Genomic DNA, 24,934 nt, shown 5'->3' with positions numbered 1-24,934 from the left:
ATTTGCCTCTTGCTTGCCCAAAGGTCTAACTAATCATGAAACTTGTACGACGATGTAAGCATAAACCAATTATATTTTTTTTATTAGAAACAATGTGTGATTTTAGGTAAAGTCGTACTCCAGAGATTGCATTTCTGCATCAAAAAATATTACAGAGAAACCACTTTACATGGTTTTCGGTATATAACCGACCCAGATTCATCAAAATTTAAATCGTACTTCTGGACAATCGTCTGCCTTATTAGTACTGTCCTTTGTTTCATTTTAATTCGGTCTCAGTTTCGTTCGTACTATTCTAACAGGATAACGACTACAATACTAACCACCGCGTTTCCCATATGGGAGGTACCTTTCCCAGCTGTGACCATTTGCAATTTTAATTTAGTTTACCGCCACAACACGCATCAAATTAGAGCACTGTAAGTAGTTGTGTTTCGGAAAAATTAGGGTGAAGCCCCGGTCGTCGAATTTCTAGGCTCAATAAGCAAGCGACTCCAGATGCAATCGACAATTTCTTCTCAAATTTATCCTCACTGATATTGTCGAATAAACTCGACAAGGATATGAAATGGACCGAGCATTATTCTATCGTTAAAGTACTGGAACGTGCAGGTTACAACACTGAAAAAATAATGCATCAGGTATAGACATTTAAATTAATATAGATATTGAAGATAGAGTTTTAGGTGGCGCACCCGTGTCACGTTATGATCACTGACTGTTACTGGAACAATCAGGAAAAAAATTGTTCGACAATGTTTCATCTCGTCAAAACTAGCAGCGGATTTTGTTGTTCGTTTAATTACAGGGGGTTAAAGTAAGTTATTTGTTACAAAGGCCTTATTTAATTTATAAATATTAGGACTGACAACGAAGAAATTTTTGTGTCTGGTGTGGGCCCGTCTTTTGGTCTTTATATGCATTTGAACGTTGATGAAGATCAGTATATGTCACCTCTCAAACACAGTTCTGGGATTGATGTACTTTGATTGTCATTTTATGTTACAAGAAACTGACAATTATTTTTAGGTTTCTATACACGAAAATATACAATATCCGGATATGTCTGTTTATAGTACTACAATACGACCTGGTACTGATGTATCATTGTCTATTAAACCAGAAATAATCTACAGTGAGGAGGACGTTAAAGACACCCCAATTAAAACCAGAGGGTGTGCTTTTGCTGAAGAAGTAAGACCTACTTGTGTTAGATTTCGTTACTAGAATTTATATATTATTTATTATACGTTCAACATTGCATAAATTTATCACTATTGTCCAAAAACATGAAAGAATATTGATATTTAATCTTTTTTAGTTTACGACCCAAAAGATAAGTTTTCTTTTGTAGTATTATTTTACTGTAAAAATGAAAGGGTAACAATATTTCATTCACTAAGATTTCGATACCGAAAATTAATTTTGTTTATAGGTTCCAGTGGAATGGACTTCTAGTTATAGCTACACAACTTGTATTAACAAGTGTAAAGCTAAAGCAGTTTATACTCTTTGCCGCTGTATTCCGTATTATTATTACCCCATTATAGGTAGGTAAATGTTATAGGTATATTTTAATATTTTAGCGACAGAAAGGGTTTATTGTCATTAATAAGCATTTCATCAGTGTAACCTGTTCTAGGCACAACAAGATTTTGTACTCTTGCAGATATGGCATGTTTAACAAAAAACAATATTAAATTAATGAATCAAAAAGTTACTTACACAGGGTTTAGGGGTGGCCGTAAGTAAAGTTTGGGATTTAATAAAAAATATTTTTTTTGTATTTTTAGTGGTGGGTCTTTTTAAACCTTCAACGGATTCACTCAAATGTAAATGTTACCCCCAGTGTAATGAAATAACTTATTCCTATCAGCAAGACCAGCAACCAATAAAAATGTAATATAACTGATTTTCATATAATTTAATTTATTGTAGTTTTTTTAATGTTTTAGAGTGGATATTGAAGAAACCCAGCTGCAACCAAACGACAGCGTTCTTCGTGTTTACTTTGGACACGTTGCATGCACAAAACTGTTAAAAAGTGTTTTAATAACATGGGAACTCATTCTTGGTAAAGCAGCAAATAGTCACAATCAAGTCAAAACCTCGTGGTTTAGTTTTAAACAAAAATTTGTCATTTTTGAGATTCCAACGACGTTTTGACTTTCCAGTGATGAAATAATCAAAGCACACCCATATAACAAAATAATTGCAGCGTCTGTTGGTGGTTTGATCGGATTATGTCTCGGAGGTTCAATTCCCAGCGTTATTGAATTTGTTTATCACATATTCGAAGCTTTATTTTCACGATATGATAAAAATAAGAAAGCTAAGAAAGTAGAGAAGGCAAAGTATGAACCTAAGCTATATCTGAGCGACTTTGGTCATGTTCCTCAAGGGCCGCTATTTCAAGTGGCAAATGTGAAGCAAACCCTTAACAAAAACAAACGAATAAATATAAAGTAGGGTATAAAACTATAAAGTCTTTGGCACAGAACAGTCAATATAGTCTTTGGTGTGCACCTAATTATATATATAAATACATAGAGTTGAAAAAATAATTGCTTTACCTTGATCTCACTCAAATCAATGATTTAACATATTGTAATAATTGTTTCTCATATTATGGTTTTGTTGACTTTAAATGTTACTGATACCTGTAAACATACACTAAAATTAAAATTCAAGCTACCATAAAGTAAAGAGGTTATGTTTTGACATGCATGTCACTTGTTGGAAATGTTCTGGTCACGTGACTTGTTGTTTCAAGCCGCTTGGCGCTTTATTTAATTTATATGTAAATTGTAATTTATTCTGAACTTTTGTACCATAACTTCTCATTTAATCAAAACCATGTTACTATTACTTAATTAAAACACACCTTGTTGACAACAATTGCAAATAATGTATTAAGGCAAAAAATATTTGTTATGTAATAATTTCCTTGATTTATAGAAATATAAATATCTCATTATGTAATAATTTCTTTTGCTGAATTTATTATTTGCCGTTTACAACTTCAAACAGCACACACTTTTCACATTAACACGTCTTGTGAAATGGAAACATTCACTTTATAGTTTTTTGTGTATAATGTAAGAGTTGCATAATTATTGTAGATAATAGTTCTGGTTAACATTTAAATGACTTAAATACAATTTTCGGTGTTTTACATTGTTATTTAGTATTGTCTACTTTGAATTTTCATATCCCGCGGAAAAAGAGTACAAAAGGAACGTAAGCATCAAGGTCCCATGGTGTAATGGTTAGCACTCTGGACTTTGAATCCAGCGATCCGAGTTCAAATCTCGGTGGGACCTAGTTACCTTTTTTCATTTGGTTTCTTTTTTTTATATTGGTATTCATTAATATATTGTATGATGGCAACACAAACTGATAAGATATCACACATATATTTTATTTAGTGTAGATATCATCAAGTGTGTGATAGATACATCAGTACAAAATAAATTGTCTTTAGAGACATTATGCTCTTGTGCGTCCTGTGAAAATTAAGACATTGTTTTTTACATGTGTATTTTTTGATATAAATCGTTTATTCTACGCAAAATAGTGTGCTTGTAGAAGAAATTAGAATAGATAAGAAATAGATAGGTAAGTAATGGAACTAAATAAATAAAAGTTTAAGCAACAAATTCCCAGAACTTACTAAACGACCGCCTTATACGTAATTTACTTTATTTGTTCGACTCATCGATTACTGTGAAATCCTCTTCTGGTTTTAACGTTATATATCATCATTCCTTTTATGGTGTTAATAAATAGTCAAATTTTAGATAGCGTTTCACCACTTTTACTTCCCGAGCGTAAGCAAAGGAAGTATTGTAATCGAGTCCGTCGGCCGACTCTCTACTTTTACGTTTTCTCGACCTTTCATGACCCCTAGAGGACGAAGAAATAGGTCTCCCGTTTCCGTCTGTCTGTCCGTCTGTCTGCCGTCCCGGATTTTTATTAGACAGATAATCTCCGAAAGTACTGAACCGATTGTTGTGAAATTTTGTACTTATATTAGGAACATCATGTAGATGGTAAAACGCTAACCAAAATTTGCCTAATCATCCCCACTACTAATGCGATGCCGTCACTTCAAAATAGTACATAGTAAATGGGCTTTAAATTGTATAAAATAACATAATCCTGAGTTTTTACCCGAATCGTCCAGATTTTTGCAAAAAAAAATCAAAACTATGAACAACATTTTGCAATTTAATTTTGAATCTAGAAAATCGAATGCTTTGAAATCTTGCAGACGGTTTACAGTTACGATAAGCATGATACATTTTTAATCAAGATATATTTACTTATCCCCTCCAAAAAATTGATAACGTCAGCTCAAAAGTTTGCCGAATAAAACCTATCTATAATGTACAAAATATGATGAGTCTGTACTTGTGATTTATCATTCCATTCACATTTTTGGATTTGCATGTACAGCTGACCCAAAAAAATTAATGAATGCGTAAAGTTATTTTATTGATTTACTCAAGAAAACCGAATGCTTTGAAATCTACTGCGAAAAAAAACATAATAGGTATGCAGTCGTCACGTTTCCGACAGCGAGGGAAGTACTGTCTAAATTCTTTAGACCAATTTTTAAATTTTAAAGTCTGTATGAAATGATTTGAAATTTTGGTGTAGACATTTAAACCTTTCAGGGATTAACAGATCAGTGAATTTTCAACAGGAAGAATGTGCAAACGAACATGCAGGATAAATCAAATCTAAGAACAAATTCATTTTTGTTGAATTGACGTCTTTAAATTTTTCCAAAAATTTTCTTTGTTCTTTTAGACAAGGCGTGTGTTGAAAATTTTAATAAGTACTAAGTACAGTCGGTTGCATTAAAAACGGGACAAGGACAGACGTTTAATTGTCATTTTATATTATATTTTTCAGTGTGAATGTCAGTATGTCAATTCTTGTCTCATTTTTAATGCAACCGACTGTAAGTAGATCAGCTATAAAATTATGATAGAATATAGCCTGAAATTACTTTTGAATTAATGCTTTATGATCAACAATCACGCCCTCGGTTCATTTGTAAATTTTTAAATTCGAGTGATTTCTTGTACAGCAGGAAAACTGTTGCCAAAAATATGAACATTAAAAACAGATTCGCTTACATATTATAATGAATAAAAGGCAAATTTGAATTTTTGCGTCTATGAAACCATGAAACCATATTGACCACAAGCTACTTTTTTGAGGATTTTTGAAAAATAACATTTTTTTTTCTCATGATGGGAGCGTGATAAAAACTACATTACTTTATTCACAGAGTTTTATTTAGTCTCTTTGACAGTGAATTTTTTCTGCTACGATATTTTAAAAGTGACACTTTCTGACCCTGCAGTTATTGCCAAATTTTAATAGACAAGACTTGAATTATAAAATAGAGGAGGCCTGAAAAACGTCACTGATTAGTTAACAATAAGTCACTACAGTCACTATAACGCTGTCAAAAATTCGTCATAATGTGAAGTCGAAGTGTCAAATTCTTGTAAATTATCCCTTTTTCGGTCATCCTCATTAAGCTCTTTCCCGAGGTGCAATCCTAGAGACGCGTAAGGTAGATACAGTGCAACTTTTTTCCCGAAATTTCGTCGTAAAATTTAAATACCACTCTGTCGTATGAGCTTTACATAGTTTCCTCAACAGTCCGCTCTGTTAAGATACCCCCTGCTACTAAGCCCCAAGTCCCCTCAGAGTTTGCGCTAACGGCCAGCGACAATCAACTGTGCGGCTGCAGTCGGGCTCGGGCTAGTGGGGAAAAGTGCGCGTCAGGTCGTGTGCTTTTGCACGACTGAATTACATCTGTCGAACGAACGCATTGCAAAACGAAAAATTAGTATAGCAAAAACCCTGTGCATTTAACGATGATCAGCACCGACGGCTACAATAACGTCGATCAGTTTTCAGACGGCTACATGGAGCAGGAGGAGGAATGGGAGCGCGAGGGCCTCCTCGACCCGGCTTGGGAAAAGCAGCAGAAAAAGGTGAGTCCGTCCCTGCCCACCCCGACCTAACCTCCGAACGCCCAACCGTAACCCTATCTCTACCTATTTTTGGCCGTAGCCCTAGTCATGATGTAAGACCGTACGAGAAATACTACGGCCAGCTGCGAAATTAGACCGAAATTGTGAAACGGGATGAATGGGCCTTCCCGGGGGCCGGGGCGACCCCCGCTCGGCCCTGAGTCCGTGCCATTTTTCAAAATTTTGTTTTTTTGCCGTTGGGTTGGCAGCTGCGCATAGGGACGCCTGCGAAAGACGGCTGACGGCGCCCAAGTGGGTGCGAGCGAGAGAGGTGATTAGGCGTCGGATTTCCCGACGTCGTTACCAAAAATGGTTTCGGACATTCCAGGACCGAACTCTATAGCGTAAACATCGCACAGGGCCGATGTGGAAAAGGGTGACGCGGAAATCGTTGAAGGGGGGAGGTTTTCAGGGAAGCACCAGATGGGGTGGGAAAAACGCCTGTTACGTCATATTTAGAATATGTTGTAACAAGATCTGTTTACGTCATTTGGGAGGAAAACTGTATTCGACAAAGTACGAGAAACTAAAATGATGACCATTCAAGTCGTGAAACTTTTCATGATAATAATGTTCCTTATAAATCGATTTGATGGGAGTAAATTGACTCTGAAGTTGTACCAGATGACGACAATAATTAGAACTAATTGTTGTGTTCTGCATATGATGCGTACGCTTATAGTAACACTTCAGAAATTTTATTATAGTATTGTTCTCTTCACGTTCCAAAGATTTCCAATAAGGGAAAAACGATGTACACCTAGTTTCTGTGAAAGCATTGTAAAGTTAGATACGGAGACCTAATACTTATTGGCAGAAAAGAAAATACTTAAGTAAGTGTTATTTAAGTCAAAAGTCAGTATATTATTTGTAAACATCCATAACTTAGGCAGTTTGTTTGGTAAATTTAGAAAAAAAACTTCTTATTAGACATAGAGTCGTCTCGCACGATGAGCTCACATAAGTATATTTATTTTTACAAGGTGACGTTTTATTATTTCAGAGTATGATACACAAACTTTACCCTTTTGATCTTTTGCCGTAATTCAGTTCTTTAACATCCTCAATCAAGCTACAATGTTACCTTATTTGCTATAAATTCCTGCTGAATTTAGACTTTTAGGTTTAGGTAGATTGACTCTAATTTGGTTGAGATAAAGTTCATTGACAGGCAGTGTAGATTAAGCTCAAAATTGGTCTATTTATATGCCATTTACAAAATTAAGTAATATTTCGGTACGATAAGTTCGATATCCATTTTCCTCTGTCTTCCAACAAAAACGAAAGTTTTGTTGATGTACAGAATTTATTCATTCCACACACTTCTATTACTTTCTTTCACTCATGGATTAACTTATAAATGAAATAAGCACGTGTTCAGGGCATCAACGATCCGGAAATCAGGTGGAAGTTTTTCAAAAATTTGAAGCATTTGTTACGTGACATTTACAATACTCTACGCAGGATAGACAAAGTCCAAATAACGGAAATGATGTACGTTTGAACTGTGAAAACTATGGCCTGTTTATGTCACAAAGCGCTACTGCAGGAGGTTAAAATTTGACGAAACTAATTGCGGGAAGTGATATAAATACATTTCATCACTTGAACTCTCTGTGATAATAATTCTAGCTACTAATTCAATTTGATGGACTTCATATTGACTCAGAACTTTTACAAGTAGGCGACAATTATTCTAACTAATTGTTTTGTTATGACTACGAATATGTACGAGAGTTAATTAATAAATAAGGTTTGTTGCCTTTTTGTACGTAGGGGAGTTGGTGAGAGATATAAATCCATCATGATTCCATTACTCAAAGGTTGTTTTGATTTTATTTTGAATTTCAGCGGTTTTTGCAAAAAAATCCTCTTAATTAAACTGAAAGGAAAGAGTTTTTAACCAACTTGTACAGACATAAATTTAACTACAGAATATCAAGGTAATTCGAAACCGTACTGCAACAAAAAATTTTCGTTACTCAGTTGCACTGCAGTGGATGTTTCATATAAATAGTGTTATCTTGTGTTATTTTAGAGATATTTACATTTTTTTACTAGATTTGTTTGTATTTAGCGATATTATTCAACAAAGTATTATAAATTGTGTTAAAAAAGGTTATTACAATTGTAGAATAATACCAATTAATCCCCCTTGGGCACCAATTTGTGGACTTAAATAAGGTACCTTTGAAATTACAATGACGACAGGTACAACGTGTTAATCCTTGCAAATACGATAAAATGCAGACACAAATTCCTGGTCAAATAAACTCTAAATGCATTCGTCACCGAAGCTAAACATTGCAGCTAAATTTGTCACAGACGTTTTTTTGCAGAAAAATTGCCTCGTTGATTACAAGATAAATAAAAAGAATAGACTGGGAATAACATTGTCAAAAATGATTGACACATTAAAGTGGATGTTTACGGTTGCCACTTGTTCAAAACAAAAATTACCATCAGTTTGTCAATTCACTACAGGTAGTAAATGTGAAGAATTGGAGAAATTTTCAGTGGTAGGATAATCATACAGGATGTCCCATTGAAAACTTTCTCTACTACAGCCACCTCCACGAATTATTTTTTTTGTATTAAAAAATCTAACAGTATGTAATAATATAAACAATAATTAATGAATTAATTAGATGACTGAAAGTTATTCTTGGAAATCTTCCGTTAATTAAACTCGAAATAGTCGTGACAGATGGTAGGCACTCAATTCGATGCACTATACTTTTTATTTATTCTTCAGTTCCAATGTTGCTAATTGAATTAAAAATCAGCCTTATTACTTATATTGAACGTACATGTTTTTTCAGTTATTGTTTTGGCAATTCATTTTCGCTTAAGATCTTTGAAAAAGCAAGCTAGTATGACACTCACTTTTGATATCTCGTTGCAAAAACAAGCTAAATGAGATTCATGAATGCGAAAGCTTTGAGACGATCTGCCACCTGATAGGTAGTTCCATTTAACAAAAATGAGGTGGTGGGCGTAATTGAAAAATAACGAACAGAATAACAGAATAAAGTATAGTAAGTTAAGTTTTTTTGTAGAATATTTTTGCCAGAAGTTTTCAGTGGGACACACTGTCTGTAAAAGTGGGCGTTAACTATTGCCACCTTTGAAACAAATTATAACCAAATTGTGAAGCATTACATGGCAGTTTATGAGTGTAGTGAATGTTACTAAAGATGAACGGCAGATTTGAATGAACAGTTTGACCACAAAACACACTTAATACATTTCATGCATATGGATTTATTTGATTTCATGAAGTATTTGGTCGTGTGATTTCGACGAAACACTTATAAAGATGGATTTAATGTTTACCTAGAACCGAATTATGCGTCATTTGGTGTAAAATCAACGCCTGACATTTATCTTCAATGTAATCAGTAGCGACAAAATAAATAGGCAGTCAATGACACAAACTCATATCTATATTGTATCAAAAATCGAAAAAAATAACGTAATGTTTCTAATCTTGAGAATTTATTGTGCGCGGGTGCGCGCATCGTGTTGTATCGTAAATCCTCAAAGTTCATCCAGACTTTTTCAGCAAAAGAAGGTGCACCTATTTGATTTCGTTCACGTTTTCCAACTTTCGTCCCACGCTCGTACCAAGCACAATACTTTGAAAAATCTCCGACCTATCAAATCGCTCTTCCATCTTCGTGTCCAAGTGGGCGATATTCCGTTGTCAACTTGAAAGCACGGGCTGGTTCACGGGACATTGGCTCGTGGCTCATATTCAGTAACGCGAAACCATTTCCCGACGGTGTCGACACAAATCAAATCTAGACGTTGAGTAAGATATCTGCCGGTGAAGACGGCGTCAACGACGCCTTCAACGTAACGATAAAAACGCGTCGGCGTCGCCAGCTAGCCACTATTTTAAACACCACCCACGCGCTTCTACAAGATAGTCTAAATTTACTTCAATTACATTTTTTATTAGGAACGTCAAACTTTGGAAGGTGTGTATTTAACCATTAAGAAAATAATTCCAACACATGTTGACGCCGGTTAACACGTTCACAAAGGACTATTTAGACAAGGAACCACATGTCTCAGTGGGGGATGATAGCGTTTAATGGAGAGACGAGTGTTTTTTATTTGAGGAGACGGACTTAATTTTGGAACAAGCGTTTCGAAAATATATTGTCATTGGGAGCTGCTACAAACAAGTCGTTTGACTTCTAATGATCACGTCTTATTAGCAGGTGGATGGGTTAAGTTGAAATCAAGAATAAGGAAAGTATTGATACGTTATCGGTGGGTGCGTGAAGCGTCTGCACAAATATTTATTGTTATTATATTGATATGAAAGGTCAATTGTTACACACCAATTCACAATGTTTACGCCAAAATTTGTGAATCGATTTTCGTGGTGTAGCGATACGTTTGTTCAAATATGTGTATTTGTGTACAAGTTGCTATTATTAGAAAAGCAGTGAGTGAAGCAAATAATGACTGTTCTGTTCGGGTTCATGTGAAAATTGATACTGTGATCTTATGATTAAAGTTAGCAATAGTACATCTGGGGAATAGGATAAGTGTGTCGACGTTATATCTTTAAATGACAGCGAAATACATAAATCATAAAAGTATTAACTCTATTTAACCCAGTTTTACTGGACTGATTACGTCCACTTTGCTGTATCATTTACATTCTGCCACAACAAGATCGCCACATATTAATTATGATATTTCCATTTTTCTGTAACAAAACTTGTTTGGTTTAGACTAGAAAAGCAAGAACTTGACGAGACAAACTTGCTGTATTTGTCGATGATTATGCTGAATTACAGGATGTCCCTTGATAGAAGATGTAAAATTTTCTAGTAGTTGTTAAGATGGAACTTGGTGAATTTGGAACGTTAGAATTTCCCCATAGAAGGCGATTAATATTTTCCTTGAACTGCGATAATAACAATGTAAAAACTGTCAGTTGTAAAATTTATAACTTTAATTGTCGCTTTGGGTCACGTAGGCGCCGCTAGTTATCGTTTTCGCGTACTGGAAATTCATATTATGAATTTTTTATTTGAAAAGGTATTTATTTTTGTCAACACTGTTATCTGACTCAAACAGTATCGATGAAAGTGAGTTCTGTTTAGAAATTCCGTAGTTGTACAGTTCGCACAAAGGTTATAATTCCGTACATTTACTCGTACACGGTTTTATTTTCAACCGTCGAATATTCAAAGCCATTAGAAAGTTAATCACCATTATTTTAAGTATCACAATCCGTAGAAATCTAATCGTCGTTTTTCCTTATCATTAGCGACACGTTTTTTATGATATATGACTGCATCCAACCACAGCAAATCCTGTTAACAATAATTCTCTTCGATTTTCATTTAAGGAAAGTAGGTCTTCCGTTTCTACGAAGACACGTCGTAACCCAAACCATTTTGTTTTTAGCATTAATGAAAGCTGAAGAGTGGCTTCTAGAAAAAATATATAAAAATAGACAACAGTTATCTTGAAGAGAAACATGATCATTCACCTTCACATCTGGAAAACACGACAAAAATGAGCGCAATCACACTCGAGATACTGCGATGATTTGTCAAGAATGCTGCCTGTTTGCTACTCGAGTCGTACAAAACGAAAACAGATTTTGCATCGGCGTTATTTTTACAGCCACCGACACATCTGTAAATAAATACGGTGTGTGCGCTTTTTTCAGCGGTGGGATATGTAGGCGGTAAGATTCCTGCAACGCTAACAGACACCGAGTCGAAGTAAATTGTTCAAAGAATAGAATTGTAACGCGTTATGTAACCTAACCTTGTGATTATAGAAAGCAATGAACAAGAATTAGAAAGCTCACTTATGGATACGCCTCGAAATAGATCGCAGCAAATAAATCAATTGGACCCTTTTTATTGGTGCGACCTCGCCGATTTTGCTTATCAGAAGAGAATCGAAATTGAGCGAGAAATGCATTTGTTTTGTTGTCTAGCGGAGTGTAAATGTTAACGTTTTTTTTTTCATTGTTGCTTGTGTGTGCCTTTGTTGTGTGTCCTTGTGACGAAAGTTCGCTTGTGATATTTTTTATTGTTTTTTAATGGACGCTAACAATGTGTAGTAGCAAAACAGGAGTGACGTTTTTTCCCTAATTTAGCATTAATTAAAGAGGTAACAGTTAAGGAATATATCACGGGTGAGAACACGACCTCTGCAAAGGTCAGGAAGCAACAGTTTCTCAGGAAATTTGCACCATTTTAGCTTCCTTTCATCGTGACTCAAAATCAACAACGAGTTCATCGACTAGTCATGATATTGACATATCTGAAGGAGTGTAAGCTATCCTATTGTTCAGGTTGCACTTTAGTTATTCTTTGTAAACACTTTCTGTGTGCATTGGAGCGTTAATTACCGAAAGTATTTTAGCGACTTTGGTTAAGTATGTAAACACTGCATACTCTAATGCCAGCAGGAATCAGTAATGCGCCGTTTCGACATCATTTCCTGAACGGCTTTTTCAGCTTGACGAAATTTATTTTGCATAGATAATCGAAAATTATGGAGGAAAACCGTGCAATGAAAGGAAGAGATCGATGCTGAATACGGTAATGCTCTATGTTTTTGCCGCTGCCTGATCCAGTTTATTATGCGGGTTATTAAATAATGGAGACCAGAAGAGCGTGAGTATTTATCTTAATGAGCTAGACCATATAAGGGGACGTTTGAGTACCGTTTGGGTGAACATTTGTCGCATATGGTGGCACTGCAACGTTGATTTAAACTTTCGTCATGTACCGTCAATGAGTAATAACTGATTCAGCCGTGCATTCCTGCGTTCATTAATCTATGACGAAGAAAAACCCCAAAGATCGGGGGAAAATTTGGAAATTGGAAAATATTCACCGAACAATGCGGAGTGGAACTAGCGTGACTAGTTCGACACATGTTTGTTGTATGAATAAGTGTTATTGACCTACTCCACGGCGATAATGGTTTTACTAAAGTGAGGAAATGTGGCAACCCGCTGGTATTTCGGAAATGATTCGAATCACTTGTGGAAAGCTGTGATTAACCTCAACCTTAGAAATCCGTGCTTACCTCTTTCAGCGTCAGCTGTTTGTTGGCCGCTGGAATCGTCAATGGAGTGTGACAAACGCTTTTTCTGTGTTTCCTCCCATTTGGCATCGAGGCGGCTGTAAATTGCAGCGATTGGAGTATTTTGGGATGTGCATTAAGCTGCAGCGACACTCAGCCAGGTTAATCCGTTATGTAAATCGCAGCCATCAGTAAGGCACAGTTGTTAGTTAATGTTGCGATAGAAGATAAATATACAAACTTGTTTTAATTTTTAAGTGTTAGTAAAAGGTTCATTAGTTTGCAATCACTTGAAGTGGGTAGTCAAACCGCTTTCCTGCCGCCAGTTGCATTGTCTTTTCTTTCTTTTTCGACATTTCTAATCATGAAGAGTTAACACAGGTCGAAGCTGTCGAAAAATCCAATTTGCAAATAAATAGTAGTATATTTTGAGGTGCTCGGGTTTCTGCCGGATGGTTGTCTGCAACGTCACAGGATTAGTCATCACTGCAATTTACCGTTCACGCGGAGGGTTTCTTTCGCGACCACACGCCAAATTTTTTGACGGACGGAAAAATAAACAATAGTCCGTGCCTCTCTAATTATAGACGCCCCAGATTCGTTGCCAATAATTAATAAAAACGAGACAAGCTTTCGCATATCAGCAGGAGAACGGGATTCTGCGGAATTTGATCTTTCTCAGGCCCGAGGCGTTCTTTAATTGCTTCCCACGCAATTAGTCTAGAAGCAGATTTTGTTTTCTATACTGATCAGATTAATTAATCTGTTGGCGTGGACGTGTTGGCAACAATAAAAAAAAATGGAAATAGTGTGACGCCGGTACGAAAACTACCATCGTCAAGGGCAACGATGGCAATTAAAGTAGATAATGTGGAAATGTGTTTGGCTTGGCGACAGCTGTTTGTCGAAATTAATTTTTCGAAAAGCGACACCGATTTACGTGAATGATGGTAATGAGGACGTCAGACTAACGAGTTTGAGTCTAATTCAAGAATGTTCACCTCTTAATCCAAAAATCTCACTATTTTTAGAACTGGTTGATAGAACGTGAGCACCGTTGCATCTGCTGATCTGCGCTGAATGAGACAATGCAAACGGAACTGGACAGTTGCAGAGATGTTAACTTATCTCCTTCCTGTTGAGCCGCAGACTTAAGTTTACGTGGAGCACGATTGTCGTCCGAATTAAATGCACCGTACGTTCAAAACCAGTGGCGCTCCGCCTCATATTTATGGAATGCGGGTATTCATATGTGTGGGGCAAGCCGGGAAAGCTATCGACCTTGACTCGCATTGTTTCTTTGTCGAAACGTTGGCGGTTTGACATTGCGAAAAAGGCGGGAAATTAAAATACTTAACGGCTCTCTGGTTTTTCCGTCGCCGCAAATTATTAATTATTTATTATTTGCAGATATTGCCCCACTTGCGGTCACGTGACCGGTTTGCGAATGTGGCAGATGGTGTTTGCATGTAATTGTCCAGTCAAAGTGGCTTTGCCGCTTTGTCCAAATATAATCAAACTTTGGACAATATGTGCCGATTTATGACTTGTAGCGTGATTTGCATTTATGAGTAGTTGGTGGCAGAGGGTGACGAGCCGCCCCTGCGTTGCATACGTTACGGTACTATGGGAAATGGGCCCCGAGGATATTATTACATCGCGTTATAAGCATGTAGTGTTACGGACCTTGCTTTTGGTTTATATATAATTTGGCGCATTGCCCGTTTTGCATAATTCCTCTGTGAGTCAGATGCGGCCAATAAACTGATTTTATTGAAATTTCGTACGAAATGATACATTCCCGATTTTGTTCAAAGAGAATCGAATTGTTTTGAATTGTTTTCTCGTACATTAAGTACTCATTGGCTGTGAAAGATAGCTGAAAGAAATTTTCCGGTTCACACTTTTTCTCAATAGCTTCATTCTCTCGGAAATTATAAATTAATTTTACTTTTAATCGGAAATGCAAACCGCACGGGTAAATAAAGCGGATTTCGGGTGATTCAGTTTCATAAAAAGCAGAGTGCACTACTTGGTAAATGAGTAGGAAGTGGCTTCTTGGGTGCAATATCAATGAAACGTCTGTTTGGAATTTTATCGTCATTCCTTGTATGGTCAGTTGAGACGGTATTATTTATTTACACAAAGTGTCATTGTGACAACCAATTACGGAAAGTAGCGTCATTTGTTTGAGTATTTCAGTTCGTTTACACGTTCGTGTCATATAAGGAAGTTACACGATTTTGGGTGTCAATTTCAAGAAGTTCGTGTAAAAATAACGTCGTTGTGAAATACAGGAAAATGTTTTTTTTTTTACCTTTTTCAAGGATGTTCAAAGCGATAACATATTCTAAGGATTGATAAACTATTGCGTTGTATACATACATTGTTTGTTATACAATACATCAACATTTATATCTGTATTATTCAAATTATTGAAGTGTTACTATTTACATAATTGATGTGTGGCATAGGCAACCAGTAATACGCCTGACCATGCTCGGACCCGTGTTTCTAGAAGGCGGCACATCACATAATTATTTCGTATTTTTAATTTAACTGTCCATTAAATTATTAAAATTTGTTTCACATGATGTGCCAATTAATAAACCAATTAAAAACATTTAATTTCGCAATGGGTGTTAAAGTGGAGTGGAATTAATCGATTATTCTCACGTATTCTGGTATTTCACGGTCAGATTTGATACGATTATGAAAGTTGTTTTATGGAACTATAGCTAAATAGTTTAGGATGCCAGGAAGTGATTTGTCCAAAAATAATACCTAGACGTTAGATAAATTTAACAGGATTCAAAAAGTTTCACGTTTGAGCTGTGCATCTTTCACGGGTGATGTATTTTATCGAAGTGTCAAGTTAATTTGATACATTTGGTTGATCTTAAGGCGATGATGAATGTAAATTTTTGAACACCTGTCGTTTTCACATGGCTCTTGGCTGCAGACAGTTGACATATGTTGTGAAAGATCAGTAAAGTTAGATACTCTCTCCAACATAAATTATAGTTCAATTCGGCGTTTTTGTTTTAGTTACAGTACACTGGAAACGTTAAAAATAAGCCTTAATACTTATTTTTTTTATGGTTACTGATTTATTATAAATCTGCAGTGCACTTTAATTATATACAAAAGTATTTTCTTCTTTTTATTTATAATAAAAAGTTATGAAACTACACAGATTTAAAAATAAAGTTTTGAGAACAGTAGGTCGGCTGTAAAAGTTAAAAATAAAGGCTGAATTTGTACATAAATCCACTATTTGGAAATAAACTTGGCTTAACAACCTTCGGGACTGTGTTTCAGGAATTTTTCTTCGTTGGTGTTTTCTTTCCGATCCAAAATTATCACATATATAAAATAAATTTCTCGTTCCTTCATGGTTAGACGTTTTTCTTAAATCTGAACGCAATAACAACTGTTGGAATTTATTTATTACTAATACCAACACTTGAAGATTTTTTTTAATACCGGCTGAGGTCAATTCCCGTTTCTTCTCCTCCCTATCCACGTACGTCTTCAGAAACACTCACCCATTCGTCTTATTACATTTCTTCTCCAATTCTAGACATTCACAGCATGGTGCAACAGTCATCTCCGCAAGGCCGGCACAGCAATCGAAAACATCGAAGAGGACTTCCGCAACGGCCTAAAACTCATGCTTCTGCTGGAGGTCATCTCCGGCGAGACCCTGCCCAAGCCCGACCGTGGCAAGATGCGTTTCCACAAGATCGCCAACGTCAACAAGGCCTTAGACTACATCGCTAGCAAAGGTGTTAAGCTCGTTTCGATCGGCGCCGAAGAAATCGTGGACGGCAACTTGAAAATGACCCTCGGTATGATCTGGACCATCATTCTTCGTTTCGCCATCCAGGACATCTCCGTCGAAGAAATGACAGCCAAGGAAGGGCTGCTGTTGTGGTGCCAGCGCAAGACGGCGCCCTACAAGAACGTCAACGTGCAGAACTTCCACCTGTCGTTCAAGGACGGCTTGGCGTTCTGCGCACTTATTCATCGCCATCGCCCTGATCTCATCGATTACAGCAAATTATCCAAAGATAACCCTCTGGAGAACCTCAACACTGCCTTTGATGTCGCCGAGAAGTATCTCGACATTCCTAGGATGTTGGATCCTGATGGTAAGGGGGAGAGAGGGAGGGGCGGGGATGATTGCACATGGGGCTGTTAAAATGAGAGAGTACGAAAATGGCGTTGAAGCAAAAAAGGGAAAATATTTTTTTTTTACAATAAATAAGAATGTTATTTAGAAATTTCATTTTTCGTTAATTGTGTTGAAGCTCTATCGTAACGAATATAGGCCACGAGAGAAGATGAAGCTAGAAGCTTTTCTACAATAGTTTTTGAAATTTTTTACTACTTTGACATACGAATTTTGTGCTTTACTTTAGCACCATCTTAAAATGATATAATCGCGCTAATATTGTCAATTTAACGATATCAGAGATATCTCAATGGAAGTGACATTGATTTTTATGATGTATTGTGCTCTTTGTTATATTAAGATCATAATTGTTTTTGTTAAACGTTTTATGAGACTATAGTTTTTCAATAACTGTTAAATTTAATCGCTGTGTAGGAATGTAAATTTTTTGAAATATCCGTTGGTATTTTAAGTGTTTTTCTTTTCTTAGTAGAAAAACTTAATTCACCAATTCTTGAGGATTAAAAATTATATCGAGTAAATGTAAAACTGGTTTTTAAACAAAGGTATAATGAAAATTAAAAAAAATATATTTTTAAATTGAACTAATAGCATCCATTATAAATAAGCTGCATAATTTATCTACTAGGCCTGAACACTGAGAACTCAAATGTGGCATTCTGCATTGTTTTAGATGTTCTGTGTTTTTGTTTTTTATATTTTGTAACATATTTCGATCCATCAGACAAAAAGTGTGCGAATTTCGAACGTTGGAAAAGACGGTTAAGATCTTTTGAATTGTTTTTAAAAGCAAATATTGGCTAGAGCGTGCGAGAAATTTGGTGTACACTTCTGGAATCCCAAGTATATGATGTTTACACAGGCTGCAAAAATGTGTCAACAATTTTGCAGCCAAAGAAAAATTACAAGTATGTACGTCACGCTTTCCGCTCGATGTGCCAAAAAGTAAATGAAACTGTTTATTACACACGTGAGTGTCGTAGGTATTAATTGCTGTTTTAAAAAAAAACTAAAGAGGAAATGACTGTTGACCAATCAGACGTCAGTTTAATGAATAAGATGACAAAAGAAATTAATAGAATTTTGAAAGATTCGTCAACTTGGTGGCTACAAGCGTTTGGTAAAAAAGAAATTTGTGAAAAAGAACGGAAGTGTAGTAGGTTGGTAGAGAACTTTGATATTAATTAATAGTTAATATCGTTACAAAAAGTAAATACTTCAATAAAGCAAAATTACTGAAACGATGTAGACATATTTTTCACATATATTAAACTTAGTGCCATTTAATGTCATTCATAACAATTCGTTTTAAATTATATTACAGTGTCTTGAATTTAATAGGCGATAATGTCACTGACCAAGTGCCAAAAGCACATACGAAACATTAGTTCGACTTGTTATTCAGCACAATCATTAATTTAATTTCCTAACTTTGAACTCTACGACAGGTAATTTATTGTGTAATCAACATTTTAAACTTGAAATTCCTAGATTAAAAATAAGTATGACGTTTTGCAGGAAATTTGGAAGAATTACGTTGTTGCCTAATTGTAATCAGATAATTCTATCAGTGATAAAAAGTTTTCCGGTATTATTATTATTATTAATGGTGACATTATCAAGATAAAAATGTGTTGTTACTTGTATCACGAAGAATAGAAATCTAAAAAAAAATAATATTAAGAATGGCGATGTGCCGCCTACTCCAAAAGTGAATCGTACACTCGTCTCTTTATAAAATATTTGTATATTTCTGTCATTTTCTAATTAAAATAAAAGCATTTGCTTGTCGTTTATAAATCTCCCCAATTGCTCTTCCTTTCTTAACGTCACATTTACGTCAGAATTAGAGACTCAGACACCGAAAATAAAACATACAAGGCCATTAAAAAGCACGTAATCAGTTTTATATCACATTTTTTTTTATTTTAAGTCTAGTCACCTGTAGACTATTGTTTGCTACAATTAGGTTGTATTATGTATGTTATCTGATGCCAGGCAGTGACGAAAATTTTATTTAAATTAAATTCGTCTCAACAGTTGTTTTGAAAACGAATATTGACGATATACCAACTGAAAAAATAGAATTCTTGTTAATATTACAGCTAAAATCAACTTTTGTTAAGTACATTCCTATTAAAACCTAATATTAGCTGCTTAAACATGTACCTAATTTGATAATGAAGCGATATTAGCGAGTGATAAGGAAAGAATTTTGCATGAACGTGTTTTCGTTGTTTTAATTGAGTTCGGTTTTATTTAAAAAAACACAGAATAAAATTGTTTTCATTGAATCATGTAATGTATCATAATAACAGTAAGTAATATGTCTAGAGTTACGGTATCGACATATGGAAGATTTCATTGTATATAATCAACTCAACTGAACTAGTAGTGGAAAAACTAATTAATGTTATTACGACAGAAACGACGAAGCGACAGTTATTTTGAATTTAGGACATTTATAAATAAAACAATTACTAGTTTAGCTATTATGTCACCCATTTTGTGTCGCACCTACCTGTTAATACCCATTTCATCCGTTACGTCAAAGCTAAAACCAACAGAACATACAAATTAATTCAAATTACCTCGTTTTTTGAACCTGAGACGATCTAGAAGGTCTGTCAGACTTAGAATGTTCAAAATTCAATATTACAGAGCCAAGTACAACCACAAAATTGTTCAATTCTAGAAATTGTACGAAAAACTTATCTGTACTTCGAATTTCGCAAGCATATGGTGACTGTAAATGTTTTTTGAGATTCTCAGTACCCACAGGAAGTGAGAGCTTGCCATTAAAATAGTAAATTTAGAATTTTTTATTTGGCACACATGTGGTGGGCTAAATTGCGATTACATGCTGCAATACTTCGAATATTTTCACCACGTTCAGTGCCTGAAGTAATTATAAATGCACCTTATTCAAAAAATTTGAAACCAAACGAATATTGATTAATATTTGAAATATAATTTGGGAATATTGAAATGAATACTAAGTTACTGCTACACATTTAATACCAACATTAAGTGCCTACAACAGCTTTACCACGAATCGATAGAGACATCAAATGAAATTTTCATGTACTCTACCATTTAAATTTTTAACTTCCCTTTTAAAGTCGGGATTTACACGTGTCCGAAATGAAATATTTAACAGCCTTTAAGTAGAAAGTGTGGGAGACATAATGAAGAAATGAAAAAATAATTACAGATTTAATCAACACGCCTAAACCTGATGAGCGTGCCATCATGACTTACGTGTCATGTTATTATCACGCTTTCCAAGGGGCCCAACAGGTATCGATTGTACGAAAGTGTCAAATTAACCCGGCCTTTAACAAACCACTTTTGCAGTTTGCAGCTGTTTTTAACCGATAAGTAAACTCACGCCTATACTAAGTGAGCGAATTACAACCCCTAATACAGTTTTTGTTTTTGTTGTTTTTTATTTTTTCTAATTCGAATTTTGTGATGATGTGGTTTACTTGTTTGCATGCAGATTTACAGAACACCGCTATGCCGGACGAAAGGGCGGTGATGACATACGTATCGTCCTACTACCATTGCTTCTCAGGTGCACAAAAGGTGATTTCATTATGTATGTAATAATACCTTAACCCGACTGCTTTTTAATACTTTTTGAATTTTTTTGATACAGTTTTTGTAACATGATCTGTATCAAGGTGAGGACGTGTTTTCACTAAGTTTTATGTTTCTAGGCTGAAACTGCCGCTAACAGAATCTGTAAAGTACTGAAAGTCAACCAAGAGAATGAACGTTTAATGGAAGAGTACGAGCGTCTAGCCAGTGACGTAAGTCCGATCTGATTTCTCTTCAAACAAAACTAGTTTTGCTGTTTTAGCTCCTGGAATGGATCCGTCGTACCATGCCATGGTTGGCGTCACGTCAAACTGACAATTCTCTAGCCGGAGTACAAAAGAAACTCGAGGAGTACCGTACGTACAGAAGAAAACATAAGCCTCCGCGTGTCGAACAGAAGGCCAAACTAGAAACTAACTTCAATACTTTACAAACAAAGTTGCGCTTGTCCAACAGACCTGCTTACATGCCCACTGAAGGAAAGATGGTTTCTGTAAGTCTTCCGTCCATCCAGATCCACCCAACGTTAAACCTTCCTGATTCCAGGATATCGCCAACGCCTGGAAAGGTCTCGAGAATGCCGAGAAGACTTTCGAGGAGTGGCTACTGTCGGAAATGATGCGTTTGGAACGTCTGGAGCACTTGGCTCAAAAGTTCAAGCACAAGGCCGACGCTCACGAAGAATGGACTCGCGGCAAGGAAGAAATGCTTCAGAGCCAGGACTTCAGACAGTGTCGTCTGAACGAGTTGAAAGCGTTGAAGAAGAAACACGAAGCGTTTGAGTCGGACTTGGCCGCTCACCAAGACCGTGTTGAGCAAATCGCCGCCATCGCTCAGGAACTCAAGTGAGTTTTGATTAACGACGTTAGGTAGAAGAAATGACGTTGTTTTGTGGCAGCTCTTTGGAATACCACGACAGCGTGAGTGTCAACGCTCGCTGCCAACGTATCTGCGACCAGTGGGACCGACTGGGTGCTCTGACGCAGCGTCGTCGTCAAGCCCTCGACGAAGCCGAGAGGATCCTCGAGAAGATCGATATCTTACACTTGGAGTTTGCCAAACGTGCCGCTCCATTTAATAACTGGTTGGACGGAACACGGGAAGATCTTGTTGACATTTTCATTGTACACACCGTTGAGGAAATCCAAGGACTTATCGACGCCCACTCTCACTTCAAAGTAATGTCGATCATTTACATATAGATTGGAAGTTAATTGTTTGATGTGTAGGCGACCTTGGGAGAGGCCGATAAGGAGTACCAAAGCATCGTCGGGCTCGTGCGGGAAGTGGAAGCTATCGTTAAACAACATCAAGTACCTGGAGGGTTGCAGAACCCTTACACTACCCTTACTGCTCATGTAAGTATGGTTGTAAGCCTTGTTAGGGGTCTACCGTTTCATCGGAGTGTCATATCATTTCATTCGCATATTGGCGGCGTTCTATAATGTATCTACAAGAAGAAAACAAAGTTTATGAAGGTTGATAGTATTACTACTTACTGTTAGTTAGATCTGTAGACACATTATATTTCCCGCTACCAACCATCCATCACACACCATCATCCGTGGCTTAAGTTAAGTAATGTTGAAATTTGTTGATTGCTTTGCCGAAAGGACGGAATTGGTGGTGACCTTGAGGTAAAAATGTCGGTTGTTTACGTACCTTATGTGTGAAAGATTTTAACAAAGTCGCCTTTACATTTTAGGACCTTACTAGAAAATGGGGCGAAGTCAGGCAGTTGGTACCTCAGAGAGACGCCACCTTGCAAGGCGAGCTCAGGAAACAACAGAACAACGAAATGCTTAGACGCCAATTCGCCGAAAAAGCTAACGCAGTCGGGCCTTGGATCGAGCGCCAACTTGACGCCGTCACCGCCATCGGTATGGGTCTTCACGGTACTCTTGAAGATCAGTTGCATCGTCTGAGGGAATACGAACAGGGTGTTTATGCTTACAAGCCACATATTGAAGAATTGGAGAAGATTAACCAGGCGGTACAAGAAAGCATGATCTTTGAGAATAGGTAAAGTCGTTGTTGATGAGTCAGTGGTGGTGCTATTTTTGGCGTTGTAGGTACACACAATACACAATGGAGACCTTGCGCGTGGGTTGGGAGCAACTGTTGACATCAATCAATCGCAACATCAACGAAGTTGAGAACCAAATTCTTACTCGCGATTCTAAGGGCATTACGCAGCAACAACTTAACGAGTTTAGGTCTTCGTTTAATCACTTCGACAAGAACAGGACCGGCCGTCTTACACCCGAAGAGTTTAAATCGTGTCTTGTTTCTCTTGGTTACTCGATTGGTAAAGACAGGCAAGGAGATATTGACTTCCAGAGGATTTTGGCAGTTGTTGATCCGAATAGCAGCGGCTACGTACACTTTGACGCTTTCTTAGATTTCATGACAAGGGAGAGTACAGACACTGACACCGCCGAGCAAGTCATTGACAGTTTCCGCATCTTAGCTGCTGATAAGGTACTTAGTTGTGTTTGTATATATAAACAAAAGTTATCGTGATTTATTTCCAGCCATACATTCTTCCTGATGAGCTGAGAAGGGAACTTCCGCCAGATCAAGCGGAATATTGTATCCAACGTATGCCGGCATTCAAGGGTCCTGGGGCCGTCCCCGGAGCCCTGGATTACATGTCGTTCTCAACAGCTTTGTACGGAGAATCAGATCTTTAAATTTTCACGCCTCTTTCATAAGTCACGAGGTGATATTATAGCCATAGGGTTATCGAGAATCATATCTCATTGCCTTACCCCCACCCCCCTATCATTGTGACACAATATTTATTTTTCTGATACATTATAGACTCGTAATACTAAAATTGTATCCTTTAGTATTATAAGTCTGCGACAAGTAGCATTGCAGCTTTCTAGCTGAACGACGGACTGGTTTTTCGAATCAGTTCGAAAATTGTAAACCGAGCAACTGTTTTTTTTTGAATTGATGAATTCATTTTTCGATTTTTGCTTGGTATGACGTTTTTATTTTTAACGGAAAGTGGTATGTTATCGCCTTTTTCTGATTATTTACGTACTTTTTTTGCAAGTGCTCAGATTATTTATTTATTTACCTTTCTTTAAGCTTCATTGTACAGATTTTTTTTGGTAAACGCTCTTTACTGCTTGATATACACCCGAGACAAAGGATTAAAGAGCGTTTATTGTTTATTTTTGGTTGGTGTTAATTTATGGTTATTGAAATGTAAAAATTTATTTTTTTTTGCCCAAAGTATACTAACTTTACGTATATCGAATAAATTTTATTTGATTTAATGCGTTTATTTTTATTTTATTTTCAGATATTTGTAGATTCCGCAGCTATTGCTGCGGCGAAATATGTAGTGCTATATGTTCAGAACTTTATATTTCGTAAATTACAGCTATGTGAATATATGTAATTTTAAAACATTTTCTGGTTTCATTTCTAAATTACGGCAAGGTCGTTTTTATATCTTCAGTGTCGAAATTGTTGTGATAAAAGTGATTTTGGTAACTGTCTTAAAAATGTCGAAGTTTTTTATCTTTGCTATCGTTTAGTTGTCTCTAATGCAGTCTCCTGTAGTTAAACTTGCAGTTAAAACATTGCTATTTAAACTGTTTTAGTTGTAAGTCAGGAAAAACAATTTTTTTAGTTACATTTCGCGGCAAAATTCAGATTAAATGATCAAACATCGAAAGCCCGCGAAATTTAAAAATCTCATCATCGTGGATGGAATAAAAAGAAGAGGATCTACGTTTAGTAAGTCGTGAAACAATGTGATGGAGTGTGATCGTAGATTAAGGTTGGTAGGAGTATTTTATGTACAGAAATTGTCCTGGATCTGTTTTATCACTTTTTCAACAAATCAAAGCAATGAAAACATATCATTTAACGTAATAAGGTCATTTGGTCCCCAAATCGGCTTAATTTCTCTCACAACGGAGCAAATAAGATGAAATTATTAAATTTAGAATTTAACCAAGTGCTCCATTACACCGTA

The 24,934-nt window shown here is 36.2% G+C and overlaps 2 protein-coding genes and 1 non-coding gene across 7 annotated transcripts; all 3 read left to right on the top strand.

The window, feature by feature from the left end:
- The first annotated feature begins 35 nt into the window (after window positions 1-35).
- Window positions 36-2,708, top strand: LOC135125797 (sodium channel protein Nach-like). The gene is made up of 11 exons (XM_064051526.1): window positions 36-54; window positions 107-414; window positions 486-641; window positions 687-817; window positions 863-980; window positions 1,030-1,194; window positions 1,436-1,550; window positions 1,670-1,744; window positions 1,794-1,899; window positions 1,956-2,074; window positions 2,219-2,708. Exons 1-11 carry the CDS (start codon window positions 36-38, stop codon window positions 2,467-2,469), a joined length of 1,563 nt encoding a protein of 520 aa, XP_063907596.1. The 3' UTR covers window positions 2,470-2,708.
- A 543-nt stretch (window positions 2,709-3,251) lies between these two features.
- Trnaq-uug (transfer RNA glutamine (anticodon UUG)) lies at window positions 3,252-3,323 on the top strand. The gene has a single exon. It is a non-coding gene; the product is annotated as a tRNA-Gln (tRNA).
- Window positions 3,324-3,488: 165 nt separating this feature from the next.
- Window positions 3,489-24,227, top strand: LOC135127737 (alpha-actinin, sarcomeric). 5 transcript variants are annotated; one of them, XM_064054348.1, is made up of 12 exons: window positions 3,489-3,618; window positions 5,937-6,020; window positions 16,720-17,290; window positions 20,549-20,643; window positions 21,057-21,149; window positions 21,200-21,430; window positions 21,484-21,782; window positions 21,836-22,115; window positions 22,167-22,295; window positions 22,643-22,959; window positions 23,010-23,418; window positions 23,472-24,227. In XM_064054348.1, exons 2-12 carry the CDS (start codon window positions 5,952-5,954, stop codon window positions 23,628-23,630), a joined length of 2,652 nt encoding a protein of 883 aa, XP_063910418.1. In that variant the 5' UTR covers window positions 3,489-3,618; window positions 5,937-5,951; the 3' UTR covers window positions 23,631-24,227. The 5 variants fall into 5 exon arrangements, with proteins under 5 accessions (XP_063910418.1, XP_063910424.1, XP_063910414.1 ...); XM_064054354.1 differs by lacking the exon at window positions 3,489-3,618 and adding an exon at window positions 20,845-20,922 and having other exon boundaries at window positions 5,728-6,020; XM_064054344.1 differs by lacking the exons at window positions 3,489-3,618; window positions 20,549-20,643 and adding an exon at window positions 20,837-20,922 and having other exon boundaries at window positions 5,729-6,020.
- Window positions 24,228-24,934: the final 707 nt, after the last annotated feature.

The sequence above is a fragment of the Zophobas morio genome, unplaced genomic scaffold, assembly GCF_036711695.1.
Source record: "Zophobas morio isolate AGI-343-1 ecotype UQ-CSIRO unplaced genomic scaffold, CSIRO_AGI_Zmor_V1 ptg000002l, whole genome shotgun sequence".
In the NCBI taxonomy this organism is placed as follows: domain Eukaryota; kingdom Metazoa; phylum Arthropoda; class Insecta; order Coleoptera; family Tenebrionidae; genus Zophobas; species Zophobas morio.
The sequence above is the reverse complement of the archived record's forward strand: the minus strand, read 5'-3'. Positions and strand labels throughout refer to the sequence as shown.